Below are 18,366 nucleotides of genomic sequence, written 5' to 3'. Positions count from 1 at the left end.
GATGGCCACACCGCAATCCCTTCTCCTCCATTCTCCTCTCGGGATCTTGGGCACGCACGCACACGCGCCCGGCATGAGTTTAAGCCACCGGGTACGGGACTCGAACCGCGGTCGACTACGTGGGAGTCCAGCGACATAGCCATTATGCTAACTGCTGGTCCCAAAAAGTTTATAATCTAAAAAAAAAAATAGAAGCACTATGAATTGAAGTTATTATACAAGGAGGTACTAGGCTCACTCATATTACAGCATGATTCTTTTTATCCTTTTTTTTTTTTTTTTCAGATGTGTGTGCTTCCTGGAGAGAGAGAGAGAGAGAGAAAGTGAAAAGTCACCCTCAAGGAGATATGGCCACACCAAAATTCCTTCTCCTCCATTCTTCTCTTGGGATCTGTTCACAATGCATGTTCACATACATGGCATGTTTTTCAAGCCCTGCGTCCAGGACTCCAACTGAGGAGTTGGCCATGTAGGATTGGTGCCTTAATCACAATGCACCTGCTGGCCCCATGTTAGTATGATTGTAAGTTAATGGAATCTATGGAAAATACCTTGGAACCAGAAAAGCTGGGTTTAAATCTCTGTAACTTATCACTTTATTTACATTTTATGTCTGTTTTACCATCTTTAAATGGGGAAAATATTAATGTCATCTTAATATATGAATACAACTGTTAACTGAGTTTATACATAGTTTGTCCAATATACCCTATGAATGTGATATATAATTTTATCTGTTTTTGTCTTCTTTAATTTCAGTACGATTTTGGTTTTCTTTGTAGCATCCTTGCCTATTTTATATTTTTAAATATTCAATATTTCTAATTAAATTGAGATTATTATATGCTTGATTTATCTTCTTTATTCTGTTAATGTGACTAATTACATTGATTTTTAAATGTTAAATGACCTTGCATTTTCTTCTCTTTTCTCTTTTTGTTTTTGGTTTTTGCCATAGGGCATGTGTGCTCTCCAGAGAGAGACAAAGAAGGAAAGTGAGAAATTATACTTTAGAGGGGATGGCAATGCTGTCATCCCTTCTTCTCCATACTCTTCCTGAGATTTTGGGCATGCAGATACACAGTTGATTCTGGCATGGTTTTCAAGCCACCAGGTCTGGGACTTGAACCATGTTGGCCATGTGAAAGTCTATTGCCTTCATCTCTACACCACCTGCTAGCCCCAAACCTTGTATTTCTTAAACAAACTCAATTTGTTTGTGATATATTTCCCTTTTTTATAGATTTTCTAATTGCATAGGTTTTGGATGTTTATAAGCATGAGAGATAATACTGACTTTGAACTTTTCTTTTTCGGATTGCCTTGATTTTGGTATTAACAGCTTATTAGTTTTTATAAATTGAGTTGGGAAATGTTACCTATTCTTCTCTCAAAAAAAAGTATACTTTTCATGTGAAAATTCTAATAGTCACTATGTTTTGACATAATCAATAAAGTAATCCTAAATGAAGAAGCACTTGGCTATAACACATACCTCATTTAAATTAGAGAGTTTTAGTTTAGGTGTTATTTGTATATAGAAAAAGTTTTTAAACTAGGAGATTAGAAGAGAGGTAGAGAGACCTGCAGATTGCTTAATAGCTATGTCACTGGACTTCTATTTAGTCAGCTGCAGTTCAAGTCCCAGACTGAATGGCTTAAACTCACACCAGGCACGTATACATGCATGTCCAAGATCCCGAGAGGAGAATGGAGAAGAGATTGCAGTATGTCCATCCCCCGGGAGGTGATTTCTCACTTTCTGTCTGACTCTGTCTTCCTGGTGAGTGCAAAAACCTCAAAAAAACAGAAGAGTTTAGCGGTAGAATGAAATGTCAAGAACTGTTAGGACTAAGAACATTAGTTTAATTATCATAAGAGAAATACAGGCAAACATCTTTATCCTCTTCTCAGATATTACTGTGTTTCTAGAGACTAAATTTCATAATACTCATTGGTGAATTAATATTTAAAATAAAGATTTGAATTTTACTCTAATGGCACAACATATGTCAAATAAAACTAATGAGCCTATTTGTTATAGATGCTAAGCACATATATTTTCATTATTGTACAAGTATGGTTTTATATTACAGTTAACTGCTTTTGTCTTAAATTTTTTGTGGTAATACATATACAACATAAAATTTGTAATTTTAACCTGTTTTTCTCCCCTTTTTCTTTTATAAGAGACAGTCTCTCTCAATTTTATCTAGAATGGCCTTGAACTCATGATTTTCCTGTCTCAGCTTCCCAAATAGCTGAGATTATGGGCACATGCCACTGTTCCCAGTTATAGTTTTAACAACTTTTAACAGTTTAACAATTTCATGACATTGAGTATATTCACATTGTTGCATAGTCACCGCAGCCATTCATTTCCAGACTTTGTATCCACTAAGCAGTAACTTGTCATATTATCTGTTTTGAAGCATGAACATGGAATATCTTTCGATTTATTGGTGCCATCTTTAATTTCTTTGAGCAGCATTCTGTAGTTTTCAGGATGGAAGTCTTTCATCTCCTTGTCTAGGTTTATTCCTGAGTACATAGCTCTTTTAGTTGTAACAGATTTGTTGTAAACAGACTATTAGTTTTCTTTTCTGGTTGTTCACTATCAATGCATGGAAATAACTGATTTTTGCATGTTGATTTTGTATTCTCCAATTTGCTGAATTCATATTCTAAAAGTATTTTGTGGAATCTTTAGAATTTTCTACATATAAGATCATGTTATCTCTGAAAAGAGACCATTTTACTACTTTTTCAATTTGGATGTGTTTTATTTCTTTTTATTGCTTTAGCGCTCTGGCTAGGACTTCCAGTAATATGTTGAATACTTTTTTTCAGTTTACTTAAAAGATATCAGGCAATGTTTTGGCTTTAGTGAAATTCTATACCGGTAGCAAAAGACTTATTGACAAATTGGTCTTTTATTACATTTTCTATTTCAATATTATTTATACTTTTTTCTTTTTGAGTTATTTTTGCTATAGTGTGTATGCTTGCTGGAGAGGCAGACAGAAAGTGAGTAATCACCCCACAAAGGTGATCACCACACCACAATCCCTTCTCCTCCATTCTCCTCCCAGGATTTTGGGCACACACACATGCCCCAGCATGAGTTTCAAACCATCAGGTCCAGGTCTTGAACAATGGTCAACTGTGTGGCAGTTCAGTGCCTTAACTACCATACCACCTGCTGCCCCCATTTAATTTGTACCTTTAAACGGCCTTTTTTTTTCTACCTGAACTAAGTGTTAAGTCTAACATTGTAAGTTAAAAGTAAAATGATTTACATAGAGAGACATCTATTGGCTCAGAAGTAAAGGCGTCATTATTTGACGCCATACTTGATGTGTAATATAAATTGTCCATCACCATTTATTATATATTAAATAAAGATCAGTACACAGTAGATTCTAAAATATTGTTCTTCAATATATGGAGGTTAAATGATTTGAGAATATCAACTTATGTTATGATTAATTTTAACATGGTAGATAGCACAAAGACTATTATGTTCATTAAGCCACTAGCAATATTTTTATGTAAATAAATAAAACTATATACATGAGTATATTTTTTCATATGTAATGTCTTTAATAGTTTTAATCATAGTATTTTATTTATTTTTTTTAATGAGATCCGGTATCTGAATTTCCTTAGAGTCCGTTCTTCTTCTTGTGGTTTTTCTATCTATTGCTCATAGTAGATTGTCTCCCTGAGTGTTACATAATTTTGTTTTGGGTATTCTTCATCGATTGAAGTTTATCAGGCTATTAACACAGTAGTTCCTGTCCCCTACAAAGTGTTTTTTTTTTAGCGTTTGCTTTTTTCTAAGGGATTTAGGAGAAATCACTAGCCTTGGACCCTTTTACTGTTAATTTATAGCCAGAAGATTTTTTTTTTTTAGAGGTTTTTCAATATAGGGCGTGTCCGCTCGCCAGACAGACAGAGACAGAGAGACAGAAAACGAGAAATCACCCCCCAGAGGGCATGGCCATGCCGCAGTCCCTTCTCCTCCATTCTCCTCTCAGGATCTTGGGCACGCACGCACACGCGCCCGGCGTGGGTTCTAAGCCACGGGGTCTGGGACACGAACCGCGGTCAACTATGTGGGAGTCCAGCGACATAGCCATTGAGCTAATTGCTGGTTCCCATAGTTAGAAGATTTTTGAAACATTTGAGCAGGATAAAATTAAGCCCTTTAACTTACATGCACCCCAGCATTATATTTTAAAATTCTCAGTAGTAAATTTTTTCTCCTGTTAGGTTGAGATAGATACTGTTTTTGTTGTTGTTGTTTTCCCCTTTGAGTTTATTTTGTTAATTTTTATAATTTCCTTAATTTCATACCTATTAATGTTCAATCTTTTCTTTCTTTCTTTCTTTCTTTTTTTTTTTTTTTTTTTTTTTTGAGAGAGAGAGAGAATTTTGCTTTAGTGTACGTGTGCTCTCCAGGGAGACAGATATAGAAGACACAGAGAGCAAGAAATCACCCCTTGGGGGGGATGGTCACGCCACAATCCCTTCTCCTCTCAGGATTTTGAGCGTGCATGTACACATGCCCAGCATGAGTTTTAAGCCACTGGGCCAGGGAGGACTCCAACCACGGTCAATTATGTGTGAGTCCAGTGTCGTAACCATTATGCTATCTGCTGGTGCCTAATATTTAATCTTTAAAATGCTCCTGTAATTAAAACATAGTCCTTTATCTTTAGAAGAATTTATAATATTTAGGGTGGTGAACAGATATGTGTACACATATAATGCAGAAGGAGATTTGGCAGTCTAAGCCACAGCTATATTGCTGCTTCTCAGAGACAATTCTGGGTGCCACCAGTACAGTGAGCTGTTTCTACCACACTAACTGTTGTCATGGACCTAAAGATAAAACTTTTGTGGTACACTCGAAGAACAAACTGCATTATATTTCAGCTAGAAGTTGTTAAAAATTTGTGTTCAGGTAGGTGTTTGGGAAAGTGGAGCATTACATAATTCATTACATTTTTAATATCATTTTGCTTACAGGACAGCCTAGCAATAAAAATGGGCATTTAAGCACTAAGATTTGGATAATTCCTTTACATAAGGAGAAAAAAAGCAAATGCACATATATCCATTCACATACTTTCTTTATAAGATAAATTAATTATCTAAAGATCTTTTGGAAACAAACTCTGCAAATTATATTTTAGACATTTGGAATTTTAGTAGTTTCAAAAAGATGATTTAGAAAGGACAGTTACTACGAATGGCTATGTTGTGTTGATGAAATTAAAATCTCTCCAATTTAGTTCTGATTTTTAGGCAAATCATATGTGGTGTTTTATTTAGCTTTCTTGTATATACGTGTAATGCTTTTGATAAAATCATCCTTATTAACAGAAATAATATGAGGATTCATTTCAAAGCTTTAGAAAAATCTAAAATGTTGAGAGAATACTAGAATATTTACAGTTCTACATAAAGGAGAAGCTGATGTATTAACCTGACAATGTTTGGAACTTTAGGTTCATGGCAGAACTTGACTAATATTGTTTATTGATCTAAGAATTAAAGTTGTTTATTAACAACCTACTTTTTTTTTAAATCCACCATTATATGGTTTATTTCTTAATGTCCAGTGATTGTTTAAAATATATTAATTTCCAGTTAAAGAAAAGATGAGCATTGGAGTGAGGAGCTGTTTGACATCACATGCTATAGAAAAGCTATTTTTAATTTTCAGTTTTTCAAGTACAATTAACCTAAGAAGTAATCTACCTGAAATTATTCACTTTTAAAATGTTTCACAGTTTATAAAATATTTTCCTGAGAATAGACACACTTCATTTTATATTTTCTTTAGATGACTTTAACACACATAGCTAGGGGGAACCAGCAGTTAGCGTAATGGCTATGTTGCTGGACTCCCATGTAGTCGACCGTGGTTCGCATCCCGGACCCGGTGGCTTAAACTCACGCCAGGCGTGTGTGTGTGCGTACCCAAGATCCTGAGAGGAGAATGGAGGAGAAGGGATTGCGGCATGACCATCCCCTCTGTGTGTGGGGGGGGTGATTTCTCGCTTTCTGTCTCTATGTCTCTCTCTGTCTGTTTGGTGAGTGCACGCGCCCTATAGCGAAAACCTCTCCAAACACACACACACACACACACACACACACACACAAACATTGTCAGGGAGAAACTTTTATTCAAAATGTGAAAATGATATTATCTATTTTTCAGTCGCTATTGAAAAAACAAGGTTATCAAAGAAGGTTAGAAAAATAAGTTATTGTTTAGCCTTCATATACATCCTTCTGCAAAATATTTAAATATTTAGTATATAATGCTTTTCCTATTTCAGAATAATTATATCAAAAATATGTCTAGTCTCTCAAGCATTGGCTACTTGATTTTTTTTAAATTAAGATAGTTTTGCTTTTTAAATATAACCTAATAATGTGAGGTTACCTTAGTTTGTTTTGTTTATATCAGTATATACCTGGGGATCACTTTGAAATTGCAGTTTTGATTCTTAAAATTTCTATTTCTACTTAAAATTTGCGTTCAAAAGGTTTATAAAGTTTTAAGACACTTTATTATTTAAAGTATTGAATTTCTTATTTACTTGACTCAAAACTATTATTTTAAAGTTTGTGAACGTGGAGAACTCATGATAAATGAATCACATTTTAAAAAACACATTCTAACAGTTGTATTAAATAGCAATATTTGCTTGTGTGCTCTTTAGATGATTTATACTTTAAACTATGAGTAATTCTTTTCATGCTAAGATGCTAAGGGAGCATTGTGCTTTTGTGTGATACAGCTCTAGCTTCCTCTTTTTCAATGTGGGTCATGGTAGAGTGGGAGATATGATTGAGCAACTTAAGTCCTGAACTTAGTTGGGTCTGAGGTAGGACGTTTAGAAGAAAAATAGAGAGGCAAAGCATTTATGGGACAAAGAAATGTGGTATTATCTATTGAAGATATTTTATAGTTTTACCAACTGGACTAGGGAGAAATGTTCGCATGTTGAAATATCCACTTTGTAAGCTAAATAATGTGATTGAATGTATAAAAGAAAAGGAAATTTTTAAAAAGTGAGAGCAAAGATAGTAGAGACCTCAGCAGGCCTCTTGTTGCTGCTGATTTAAGTACAAACTGTGGTGAAAGTGTTTAGCCCTTCCGGAAGTTTTGTGATTGAATAAGAATGCAGGAGTTATTTTGATAATAGAGAATAACAATGTGGCCAAAACTGTGGTACCCAAGATCCTGAGAGGAGAATGGAGGAGAAGGGATTGCGGCATGACCATCCCCTCTGTGTGTGGGGGGGGTGATTTCTCGCTTTCTGTCTCTATGTCTCTCTCTGTCTGTTTGGTGAGTGCACGCGCCCTATAGCGAAAACCTCTCCAAACACACACACACACACACACACACACACACACAAACATTGTCAGGGAGAAACTTTTATTCAAAATGTGAAAATGATATTATCTATTTTTCAGTCGCTATTGAAAAAACAAGGTTATCAAAGAAGGTTAGAAAAATAAGTTATTGTTTAGCCTTCATATACATCCTTCTGCAAAATATTTAAATATTTAGTATATAATGCTTTTCCTATTTCAGAATAATTATATCAAAAATATGTCTAGTCTCTCAAGCATTGGCTACTTGATTTTTTTTAAATTAAGATAGTTTTGCTTTTTAAATATAACCTAATAATGTGAGGTTACCTTAGTTTGTTTTGTTTATATCAGTATATACCTGGGGATCACTTTGAAATTGCAGTTTTGATTCTTAAAATTTCTATTTCTACTTAAAATTTGCGTTCAAAAGGTTTATAAAGTTTTAAGACACTTTATTATTTAAAGTATTGAATTTCTTATTTACTTGACTCAAAACTATTATTTTAAAGTTTGTGAACGTGGAGAACTCATGATAAATGAATCACATTTTAAAAAACACATTCTAACAGTTGTATTAAATAGCAATATTTGCTTGTGTGCTCTTTAGATGATTTATACTTTAAACTATGAGTAATTCTTTTCATGCTAAGATGCTAAGGGAGCATTGTGCTTTTGTGTGATACAGCTCTAGCTTCCTCTTTTTCAATGTGGGTCATGGTAGAGTGGGAGATATGATTGAGCAACTTAAGTCCTGAACTTAGTTGGGTCTGAGGTAGGACGTTTAGAAGAAAAATAGAGAGGCAAAGCATTTATGGGACAAAGAAATGTGGTATTATCTATTGAAGATATTTTATAGTTTTACCAACTGGACTAGGGAGAAATGTTCGCATGTTGAAATATCCACTTTGTAAGCTAAATAATGTGATTGAATGTATAAAAGAAAAGGAAATTTTTAAAAAGTGAGAGCAAAGATAGTAGAGACCTCAGCAGGCCTCTTGTTGCTGCTGATTTAAGTACAAACTGTGGTGAAAGTGTTTAGCCCTTCCGGAAGTTTTGTGATTGAATAAGAATGCAGGAGTTATTTTGATAATAGAGAATAACAATGTGGCCAAAACTGTGATCATCCCTGAGCTCTGAAGCAGGCCAAGGATGAAGGGCAGAAGTGTTTGCTCTTCTAGATGAACAAAGATAAATTCACCTAGGAAAATAAACTCAATATTTTGGTCAATTTGCAACCAAATGGTAAAAGAATTGAATTGTTTATTTTAGAACTCAGCCTAAGGAGGTGTGGGAAAATACTTCACCATCTCCATTTCTGGCCTGATTTTCACTATAGATTTGGAAACAGAGCAGAAAATTAATGCACAAACATGTTTAACAATACACTAGCAAATGTAAATTTACAATGAAAATTGAAACTGCATGAGGAAGTAGGGCAAAGCATTTTCTCAGGAGTGCTTACTAAATTCAGAGTCACAGTTTTCTTAGCTTTCTTACTAAATGTACCCAGCAGTGTTAAAAATTGAAGTTTTTGTTGGTTTGAGGCTATTTTTCCTGTAGTTTCCCATTCTTGTGCTATGATAATCCTCTAGCTTTTGGAGGGAGGATTTATGCTTCTGCTCCAAGAATCTATCTATAAAGAAAAGCACAGTGACTACATCATGCTGTCTTATATTTGATTTGATTTGGCAAAAAGTACCCTTTTCTGGAATTACTTTGTATATTTTATTAGGTATTGTGTTAAAAACAATCTGATTTTTTATTTAAAGCTTCTCCAGTTGTAGGAATTTCAATTGTAGCAGATTTAGGACTGATTTTGGAGAAACATTTATATGAAACCCCACAAAGAGCTGTTTGCTTTGCTTGGTGTAATTATGTCAGAGTAACTATGTTATCTTTTGAATTAATTCTAATTTTCCATCACATTAAATTCCAGGACACTAGCTTTGATTTGCTGTGCCCAGTACTTAACTGTACCTATAATTAACACTTGCCTCTGCTGTGAAAATCTTCCCTATTTCCTTCCAAGGAGTCAGGAAATTGAAATTTCTTCTTAATAGAGATACTTAAAAGCTGGAGGTCAAAGTAAAAGTTTCATTCCAAAACTGAATATACCCTTTTCTAAATAGCATGTCTGTGGTAATGGGCACAGGCTTCCTTATGATATATTTTACTTATCTTTCCTGCTTTTAGATGTCATGCTAATGTCTTAATTTAGATGTTAATGACTTCTGCTCTGACAAACTATCCATACAAAATGGTATACTGACCATGTTATATTGTCATCTTTAAATTTTAAGAGATGTTTTGTTCTGGCCATTGATTACTGCTCATGGTTCCCTAGCATAGGAGATGACAGTTTGTTTGAGACATCCAAAGTGACAATGAACTATTGAAGGTTGAGGATGTGCAGTATAGCAAGTTAAAATGCTCTGAATTTAGAAAGATGGCACATGAGAAAGGTGAGAGGTTTCTTTAGCATTGGTTCAGCTGTATGGTGATAATTATACCTGGCATTTATGAAATGTTTATCATATGTCAACACATTATTGACATTATAATAATCATTTTATAAAAGAAGAAATAGTTAAAGTACTTGCCTAAAATCACAGAACCGATACCCAATGTCCTTAACCTTGTATGCTGTACTGCCTACCAGACTTAGCTTAGTTAAATATGTGCAGCAGATGTTTCTGCTTCTTTCTTTCACTCATGATATACATACACACACACACACACACAAACACACACACACACACACACACACACACACCCTTGACCTTGCTGACCTTTGAGCAACATGAGTTTGAACTACACAAGTCTACATAATCGTGAAATTTTTTTTCAATAAGTACTATAAATGTATTTTCCTTATGGTGTTACTTGTTTTCAAAGGCTTAGAAAGGTTATGTATAGAGAAAAAGAGGAACAGATCCCCCCAACAGGGTACCTGTGCTGTGATCCACCCCTAGTTTCAGCTGACTCAGAGCACAGGCACATACCCATGTGTAGCATGCTCAGGGAGGTCCCAGGACACGAACCCACAGCCTTTTCCACAGCATTCCTGTTGCATTACTGCTATACCATCACCTGATCTGAATTTCTTAATAACATGTTCTTTTGTCTAGCTTACTATATTGTAAGAATACAGTTCACAAGGAAACTTTAAAAAGCTGATGGAGGGTCCACTCCATGGTCTTGTGGTTAAGGAAGCCTTATCTCACATGGCTAACCCTGTGGTGTGAATATAGATCCAATGACTTGGAAAACATGTCAGGCACATGTGCAAGCATTCCCCAAATCTTGATGGGGTAGAGAAATAGAGGAGAAGAGAGCATATACCATTTAGAAAAAAGAAAAGAAAGAAAGGGAGAAAGTTGATGTATAATTGGAATTAAAATATATTTATTTTGCTATATATATTTTTATAACACTATTTTCCACTAACTTTTGAAGCCCACTCATATAATACATGTAACATACAAAATATGTATTAATCAGTGCTTATGTTGTTGGTAAGGCTTTTAGTCGATAATAAAGTTGTAGGGAGCTAAAATTTCTGCATGGATTTTCACCTACATGGCGGTGATCACCTCTAACCTCCACATTATTCCAGGGTCTTTAAAAAAAAATAAGTATATTATATTATATTTGATCAATTATTAGAGTACATGGGATTAGACTTCCAAGTTTTGTTTGCAGGTTTTAAATGGACAGCATCATTGGGATTTTAAAAACCCAGATACTTGGTAGCTAATCCTAAAACTCTAATTAATGAATGGTTACTCTCTAGCACCATGTCTCCCTGCATTAACACTGAAGCTATTAAACTCCACTTGAACTTTATTTTATTTATTTATTTATTGGAGAAGTTTTGCTATAAGGGTGTGTGCGCTTACCAGACAGAGACAGACAGAGAGACAGAAAGCTAGAAATTACCCCCCGGGGGGATAGCCACACCGCAATCCCTTCTCCTCCATTCTCCTCTTGGGATCTTGGGCATGCACGCACACACACCCAGCGTTAGTTTAAACCACTGGGTCTGGGATGACTCTAACGGCCAACTACATGGGAGTCCAGTGACTTACACTATGACACTAGCTACTGGTCCCATAAAACACTTTTAAAAGCCTTTTGTTATATATACTCATTTTTAATGTCTGTGTTAAAGTGTATAGTCCATGATGAGTGTTTCGTTATTTCTTAAGCTGTGCTTATCACTTTGCTGTGGTTATTGTAAATACATTCATAATTCATCTATAGAAGAGAGACATTTTTTTTTTTTCCTGTAAAAGGCTAGATAGTAAATACTTTCAGGCTTTGTAGACCACAAAATCCTGAATCAACTACGTGGCTCTCCTGAAACTTAGCTACAGATGAGATAAATGAATGAGTGTGGCTGTGACATAGCAAAATATTTTTCTCCCAAGAAGCCAGATGTGGCCTTTCATTGTAGCTTGCAGACCCTGCTCTATAACACAACACTCAGTGGTGTGATTCTAACGTGTTATGGATCTTAGGTACTTTTTAGAGCACACTAGCATTATGTATTGGAATTAGCATTTGTGTAATTATCACTAGCATATGTAATGAGGAAGTGTTACAAGTAAGTATGGCTTCCAGATGATAAATTTTGGTTTTGGTATTTTTAAGTTACAAAGCACTTGCTTTCCCTCCTTACCTTAGGGAGATTCCATACAAGCCGGTGATGACTCACCGTTCTCAGATTCTGTTACCTTGGAACAAACAACAAGTAACATTGGTGGATCCAGTGGACGTGTTAGTCTGTGGATGCAGTGGGTGCTCCCCAAAATTACTATAAAACTCTTTGCTCCAGACCCAGAAAATAAAGGCACAGGTATGGGACTACTCTTCTTATCTGTTGAAAACGTCAAATATTAAACATTACTTTAAGAAGAAATATTAGACTTAATTTTATCTATTATTGTCATTTATAATCAAACATTATTAAATCTCACTCAAGTGAGTTCTATTACCAATGCTAACATGTTGAATATTTTCAATATCTAATGTTTTTGTGTACCTTTTATCTTTGTAGTACCTAAATTTAATTTGTATTAAAACATCTTAAAAGCTGAAAGTGAATATCTTCATTGGTCATTATTGTTATATTGTTGCCACTGAAATTATTGCAAAGATTTTTGATGCATATCAGAAATAGCATTTCATACCTTAACTGAGATTTCTCCTATCTTGAAATGGATGCTTTATCTTTATTGTAAGGCCTATTAATGATAATTTTCCTTATTATTGGAGAAGCATGTGTCGTATCAGTGCCTCTGTAGATGCTAGGATGTAAATGCCAGTAGGAGTGTAAAATAGATAGTATTAATATGGCTTAGGAGGACTGTATTGATATTAACATTTGCTTCTTATTGCAGAGGTGTGTATGGTCAGTGAACTAGAAGATCTCAGTGCTTCCATAGATGTCCAGGATGTATATACCAAAGTGAAATGTAAAATAGAGAGTTTCAATATTGATCATTATAGAAGCAGGTAAGTAATGAATATAGGAAATGCTATATTTTCTTTGGACCAAGTCACTAAGAATTTTTCTATTTTAATTTGGCTAGCTATTTTACAGTTACTATACTTATTCTAAAGAGATTATTAACAGGTAAGTGATAAATTAGTGTTCATCCATATATGGAACATAATAAAATTTTGTTTTTTAAGATAGCAAACCTATTGACAAATATTCACATTAAATAAATGTGGTTAAATTAAATAAGTTGATTTTACTATCATCTCATATAATCCATTTATGTTTTATGTTTGCTAAGATGCCTGGAAGATGGTGGATGGCTCTGGTTTTTGCTGTGTTTCCTGCTCACTTCCTCTATCAGTCATCATACAGTGACATGGAACAACAGTGCATGTCCATTAGCACTTTGATGACTCTCGTCTTATCTCTCAGATGCTTAGCATATGTGGAATGGATATTTCTAGAACCAATGTTCTTCCCTCCCTAATAAGAACCTACCAAAAGTATTCTGATGGGATATGTTTGAAATAATATGTAGTGGCAATGGTAAAAGTTAAGTTTTAGATGGTTTTACAAAGCTATATAACAGTTTTGTCATCCATTTTTCCCAAATAAAGACCCATTTACTCTTATTTTTGGCTTTATAATAATATACTGCTATTTTAATTTTTTTAGTTGGAATATAATTGTTATGCCATAAAACTTACCTTAAAATAGCAGAGGTTTTTTTTTGTTTTGTTTTGTTTTGTTTTTATTAAAGAAAGAGAGCTTTTTGCTATAGGGTTCATTTGTTCACCAGAGAAACAGAAAGCAAGATATCACCCCCCCCCAGGAGAGATGGCCATGCCACAGTCCCTTCTCCTCCATTCTCCTTTTGTGATTTTGGGCATGCATGCACACGTGCTCCTGCTGTGAGTTTCAAGCAGTTGAGTCCAGGACTTACACTGCAGTCAACTATGTGGGAGTCCAGTGATGTAACCATTATGCAATATGTGGGTACCAGCATCATATTTTTTTCTTTTGTAATGTTTGGCTTGAAAATAGCCTTAAAAATCCATTTCTTTCTAAATTAATAATGTATATTAATTCAACAATTTTTTTTGTGGGCCTTTAGAGGCACAGGTATTCTGTACACATATTGATGTCCTAAAAACCATCTTTTTTTAAATAAGTTTCTGCATTTAAAATATTTGAATTTTTGTCCATCATCATGTGTATTATGTACATTAGTAATTATGAAATCCATCACAGTAGAAAAGCTGTCATAATTGTGAAATACAAAATGTTTTGCAAGTTATTTATTAGATCCTGATATGTAGATATTATTTTACCAATCACATGATAATTATTTTTGTCATGTTAACATTGAATTATTTATTGGCTTTTGATAATGAAATGTTTAGTTTTTAGTTCCTTTCAAATATCAATGTATATATCAAATTGATCTTTACAAGATATACATCAATGCAGTATTATAGATGAACTAATTTCTTGATCATGTGACTATTATAATCTGTGTGGTAATTTATACTTGACTTTATTAAATTTATGCAAATTTTAAATATTTAGATAATTTATTTAATTCAAAAATGTATTTGTTGTGTATTATGTGTTAAGTGTTAAGAACTAGAGAACAGTGTTTAACAAAAATAGACATAGACGCTACCTTTGTGGACCTTACAGTCACATGGGTGAATATAAATTAATAACCAACCAAATAAAAGTACGATTTATCATTAGGACAAATGCATCTATGCAGAACTGTCAGGATGTGGTGCTCATTTAAGTTGGCTAATTGATTACATTGTCTAATGCGCATGTTAGTTCAGTATAGTTTTGTTTACTTTAGAACTAGTCGAAATAGTTATGTATGCTCAACTGAGAAAAATTGAAGAGAACAGATAAGGTGAACTTATGTTTTCCAGGCCAGGGGAAGGTTGGCAGTCAGGACATTTTGAAGGAGTATTTCTTCAGTGCAAAGAAAAACCTGTGGTGAGACTCATTTAGTAATTATGATTCTTGAAAATTATTTTAAACTGTTGCTCTTTGTTCTTTCATGTAGTGGAACTAATGGTTGCAAGAATTAGAGCTCAGAGAAAACTATTCTTCCTATTCCTTTAAAATCACATTAAAAATTTAAAACTATTATTTTAAGCTGCTCTTGTTTTGTAACCATCTTCCTATTAAAGCAGTTAAATAAATTTACCAAAAAGGCAAAGGTAGATTGCTTTTGTAAATATACTGTGTCTTCAATGTACTATTATGTTGACTTTTTGGAAGTTTTTTCTCATTTTATAAGTGAGTTCATGCTGAATTGTCCTTTACTCTAAACTAAAAATAGTAATTTTATACTAAAAGCAGAGTTTTTTTTTTTTTTTACTTTTATTAACAGTGCATTTGCAGAAGACGATGGTCCATAGCCATACCTAGAAAGATGCCATACCTAGCAGTGGCTCAATTCTAAACCTATGCAAACTTGAGCAGAATTTAAAACTATCCAGACTTTTTTTTTTCTTTTTTTTTGCTTATGGCTTTTATTGCTTTTTGTCTTTTCACCTTCTTTGCTCCTGTCCATCACCTCAAGGCTTGGGGAAGAGTGTTGGTCTTTGGGGCAATGTGGAGGTGTCTTCCTTTCCAGTACTGACAAGCTGAACAGACGCACCTTGTTGGTTCGACCCGTCAGCAAGCAGGACCCTTTCAGTCATTGCTCTGGCTTCTTTCCTTCTGTAAGAAATCCTTTTTAAATTATGCTACAGAACTGCCATTAACAGGAACCCAGAGAAGGAACTGAACTCTATCCATAAAATCAACTCTTGATTTTTCATTTTCCTCTTTGTAAGTGAAATACGATTTGAAATCGTAGACTATTTTCTGCTGTAATTTGTTTCTGGGTCACTTGCACATACTGTTGTCACTGGTTTTATAAATACAAACTAATTTTACTAGAAAATCAAAGTAGGATATTAATGAAATGTTTTTAAATTGTGCATATATTGAATGATCAAGAGTTGATGGATACTGTTTTTATCATTCTTTTTATGATTCTTAACTGACATTGCTTTCTTGTTATTTTTTTTCTATTACACCATTTCCTTCTCACAACTAATTTAAAGTACCTTACTTGGTGTCTTCTAGAATCTGGACAAGACTGTACTTCTGTCCTTGACCAGATAGGAATGAACATTAGACTATATACAAGTGACTTTAAAAGTTTAAAACCTTGCTTTTTTCTGATGCTATAACACATTTGAATATATTCTTAAGCTAATGATTTCAAGTGATATTCTTAAAGCCAATAAAAAAATGCATGTAAGTTTTAAATATTAAGAGCAAATTAACATAGTGGCAATCATTCTTTTAAGAATTTATTAAATCACCATAAATATTACTAGATATTTTTGCAGCATGTATGAGATATTAATTTCTTTTCCTTTTCTGTGACTTAAAAGAGATTGAAGTATTATCTTAAAAATATTTAAAATAATGCTGTTCCTACATTTAATGTTTAATAGTGTATGCATAGAAACTACTATTTTCCGATTTGATTTTGAACTTTTTCTAGCATAGTCTTTCTTAGGGCTGGAAAAAGATGTCTCTAAAATATGGCTTTCCTGTCAATGGAAGTTCTATTTAGATTTATTTCCTTCTCTTTGATGTTCATTAGTATCTTTGAGAAACATTCTTAGTAATTTTAACATATGTTAATGAGAAAAAACAAAATTTGTTATTAATGCCTTTAATTTTTTCTTTATCTTCTAAATTTTTTATCAAATGCTATTCATTAAAATGGTATTTCTAACTTTTCATTTTCATTACTATCTAAAAATATTGATTATTATTATAAGAAAAGTAATATCTGTACTACTTCAACTCCAACATTTTTCACTTACATGGAATTGAAGATGCAGCTATTAAAAACAAAACAAAACAAACAAACAAAAAACCTTTCCCTCATGGAGCTTACCTTAGAGTGCTTACATTTGGTATTTAAAAACATTTTTCTAAACCAAAACATTCATACGTTGAAATATACTTTATACCCTTTCTAAGACTCAAGTTGGCACTTTTTGTTGATTTATTATGAGTTGATTTATTTAGCTGAGTGTTCAGTACTACTCTGCTCCCCAAAGTTCAGTTTCGGCACCTACAGTGGCCAGCATTACTATAGCCTCTTCTCTGGGGCGGAACCGCAGCCGCCATTCGCCATGCACTGTTGGCTGCTAGCCAGCAACATGGAAGTAAAACTGGTAGCACTTTTTATGCTACTACTGTTTTGACTGTGGAAGGCAGAAAGAAGGGGGAAATCAGGGAGGAGAAGCAGCAAGAAAGTTGGAACTGTAGAAAGATACCCTGAGGGCATACCATTATGGGAAAAACAGTGATACCGCACAACCATGTATTGCGTGCTTTCCATGGTTTCTGTGTTTTGTTTTTAATGGTCAGACAATTGAGAAAAAAAGAATATATGCAACGATATTTTCTCACCTTCCTTCATTGTAAAAGTTCAAATTAAAAGCAAACTTAGCAGTGATGGCTGAGTTGCAAATTTTAACTCTTGCCATGTCACTGAGTGAAAGACAATGAATGAGTAAGGAAGGAAATGGAGACAGAAGAGGTGTAAGAGTAGTGGGACAACACAGGCTCAGGCACATCTCTGCTTTGTTGCTTCTCAATTACTTTTCACCTTTTTCCTGTCTATGTGAATATATTTTCTTCTTTTTCTTCTTTTGTTCAGCTTATCTTTTAATATCACTCTTTGGACGCTAATCACTAAAAACTTTTTTGAAGTGTTGTTAATGTGGGACATAGCATCAATTCTCTAATTCTATATTGAGTCATTTGCAAAATTGGATTTTATGTACATTAATTGGTTTAGGCAATTTTTCTTTCAAGAAGTATCCTTTTCATATGTTGAGGAACACAAAAGTGTCCATTTTGCTTTACTCTTACGTTAAAACTATACTTTTATACATGTTGCTTATAGTGTACAATTTGAATATGTGAGTTAATTGGCTAGTTTTAGAAGAAACATGTTTATTCTCAATTAAATGTTTTATGTATTAATATATTATCAATACACAAAGAATATGAGTTATATAGGTGAGTGTACAGTTCAGTTTGTAAACAGTATGATAGCCACTAAAATGGGCAATTTCTGAAAGACAAATGTTTTATTTTTATGTCACATAATCATTTGTAGTACAGATGCACTCTAATCGGTTAGTACAGTTATCAAAGCATGGTATCAGTGAGCCTCTTATTATGGGCTCTATTTTCATTTAAAATAGCCAAATTATTGAAGAGGAACCTATATTTTATAAATGTTAAGTCTCATCTAGTAAAGGCAATCATTTAGCCTATTTGGGTGTAATATAAAATAAAAATACATATCATGGTTATTTTCTCCTGATTAACTCTGTGACCCGTATTAAGACAGAATATTGGTACTCCAAATAAAAATT

General features: G+C 33.8%; 1 protein-coding gene across 2 annotated transcripts in view; it reads left to right on the top strand.

Moving 5' to 3' along the window:
- Positions 1 to 18,366, top strand: part of VPS13B (vacuolar protein sorting 13 homolog B) — an 806,861-nt gene that overhangs the window by 393,832 nt on the left and 394,663 nt on the right. The window contains exons 26-28 of one of the 2 annotated variants that reach the window (XM_027776225.1): positions 12,085 to 12,256; positions 12,801 to 12,915; positions 15,489 to 15,630. In XM_027776225.1, the coding sequence (XP_027632026.1) occupies positions 12,085 to 12,256; positions 12,801 to 12,915; positions 15,489 to 15,630 (429 nt within the window). The remainder of the gene's footprint in view (positions 1 to 12,084; positions 12,257 to 12,800; positions 12,916 to 15,488; positions 15,631 to 18,366) is intronic. The other variant, XM_027776226.1, reaches the window with a different exon arrangement.

This window comes from Tupaia chinensis, unplaced genomic scaffold, assembly GCF_000334495.1.
Source record: "Tupaia chinensis unplaced genomic scaffold, TupChi_1.0 Scaffold000646_1, whole genome shotgun sequence".
Taxonomy (NCBI): Eukaryota; Metazoa; Chordata; class Mammalia; order Scandentia; family Tupaiidae; genus Tupaia; species Tupaia belangeri.
Note: the sequence above shows the minus strand (reverse complement) of the source record. Positions and strands in the feature narration are given on the sequence as shown.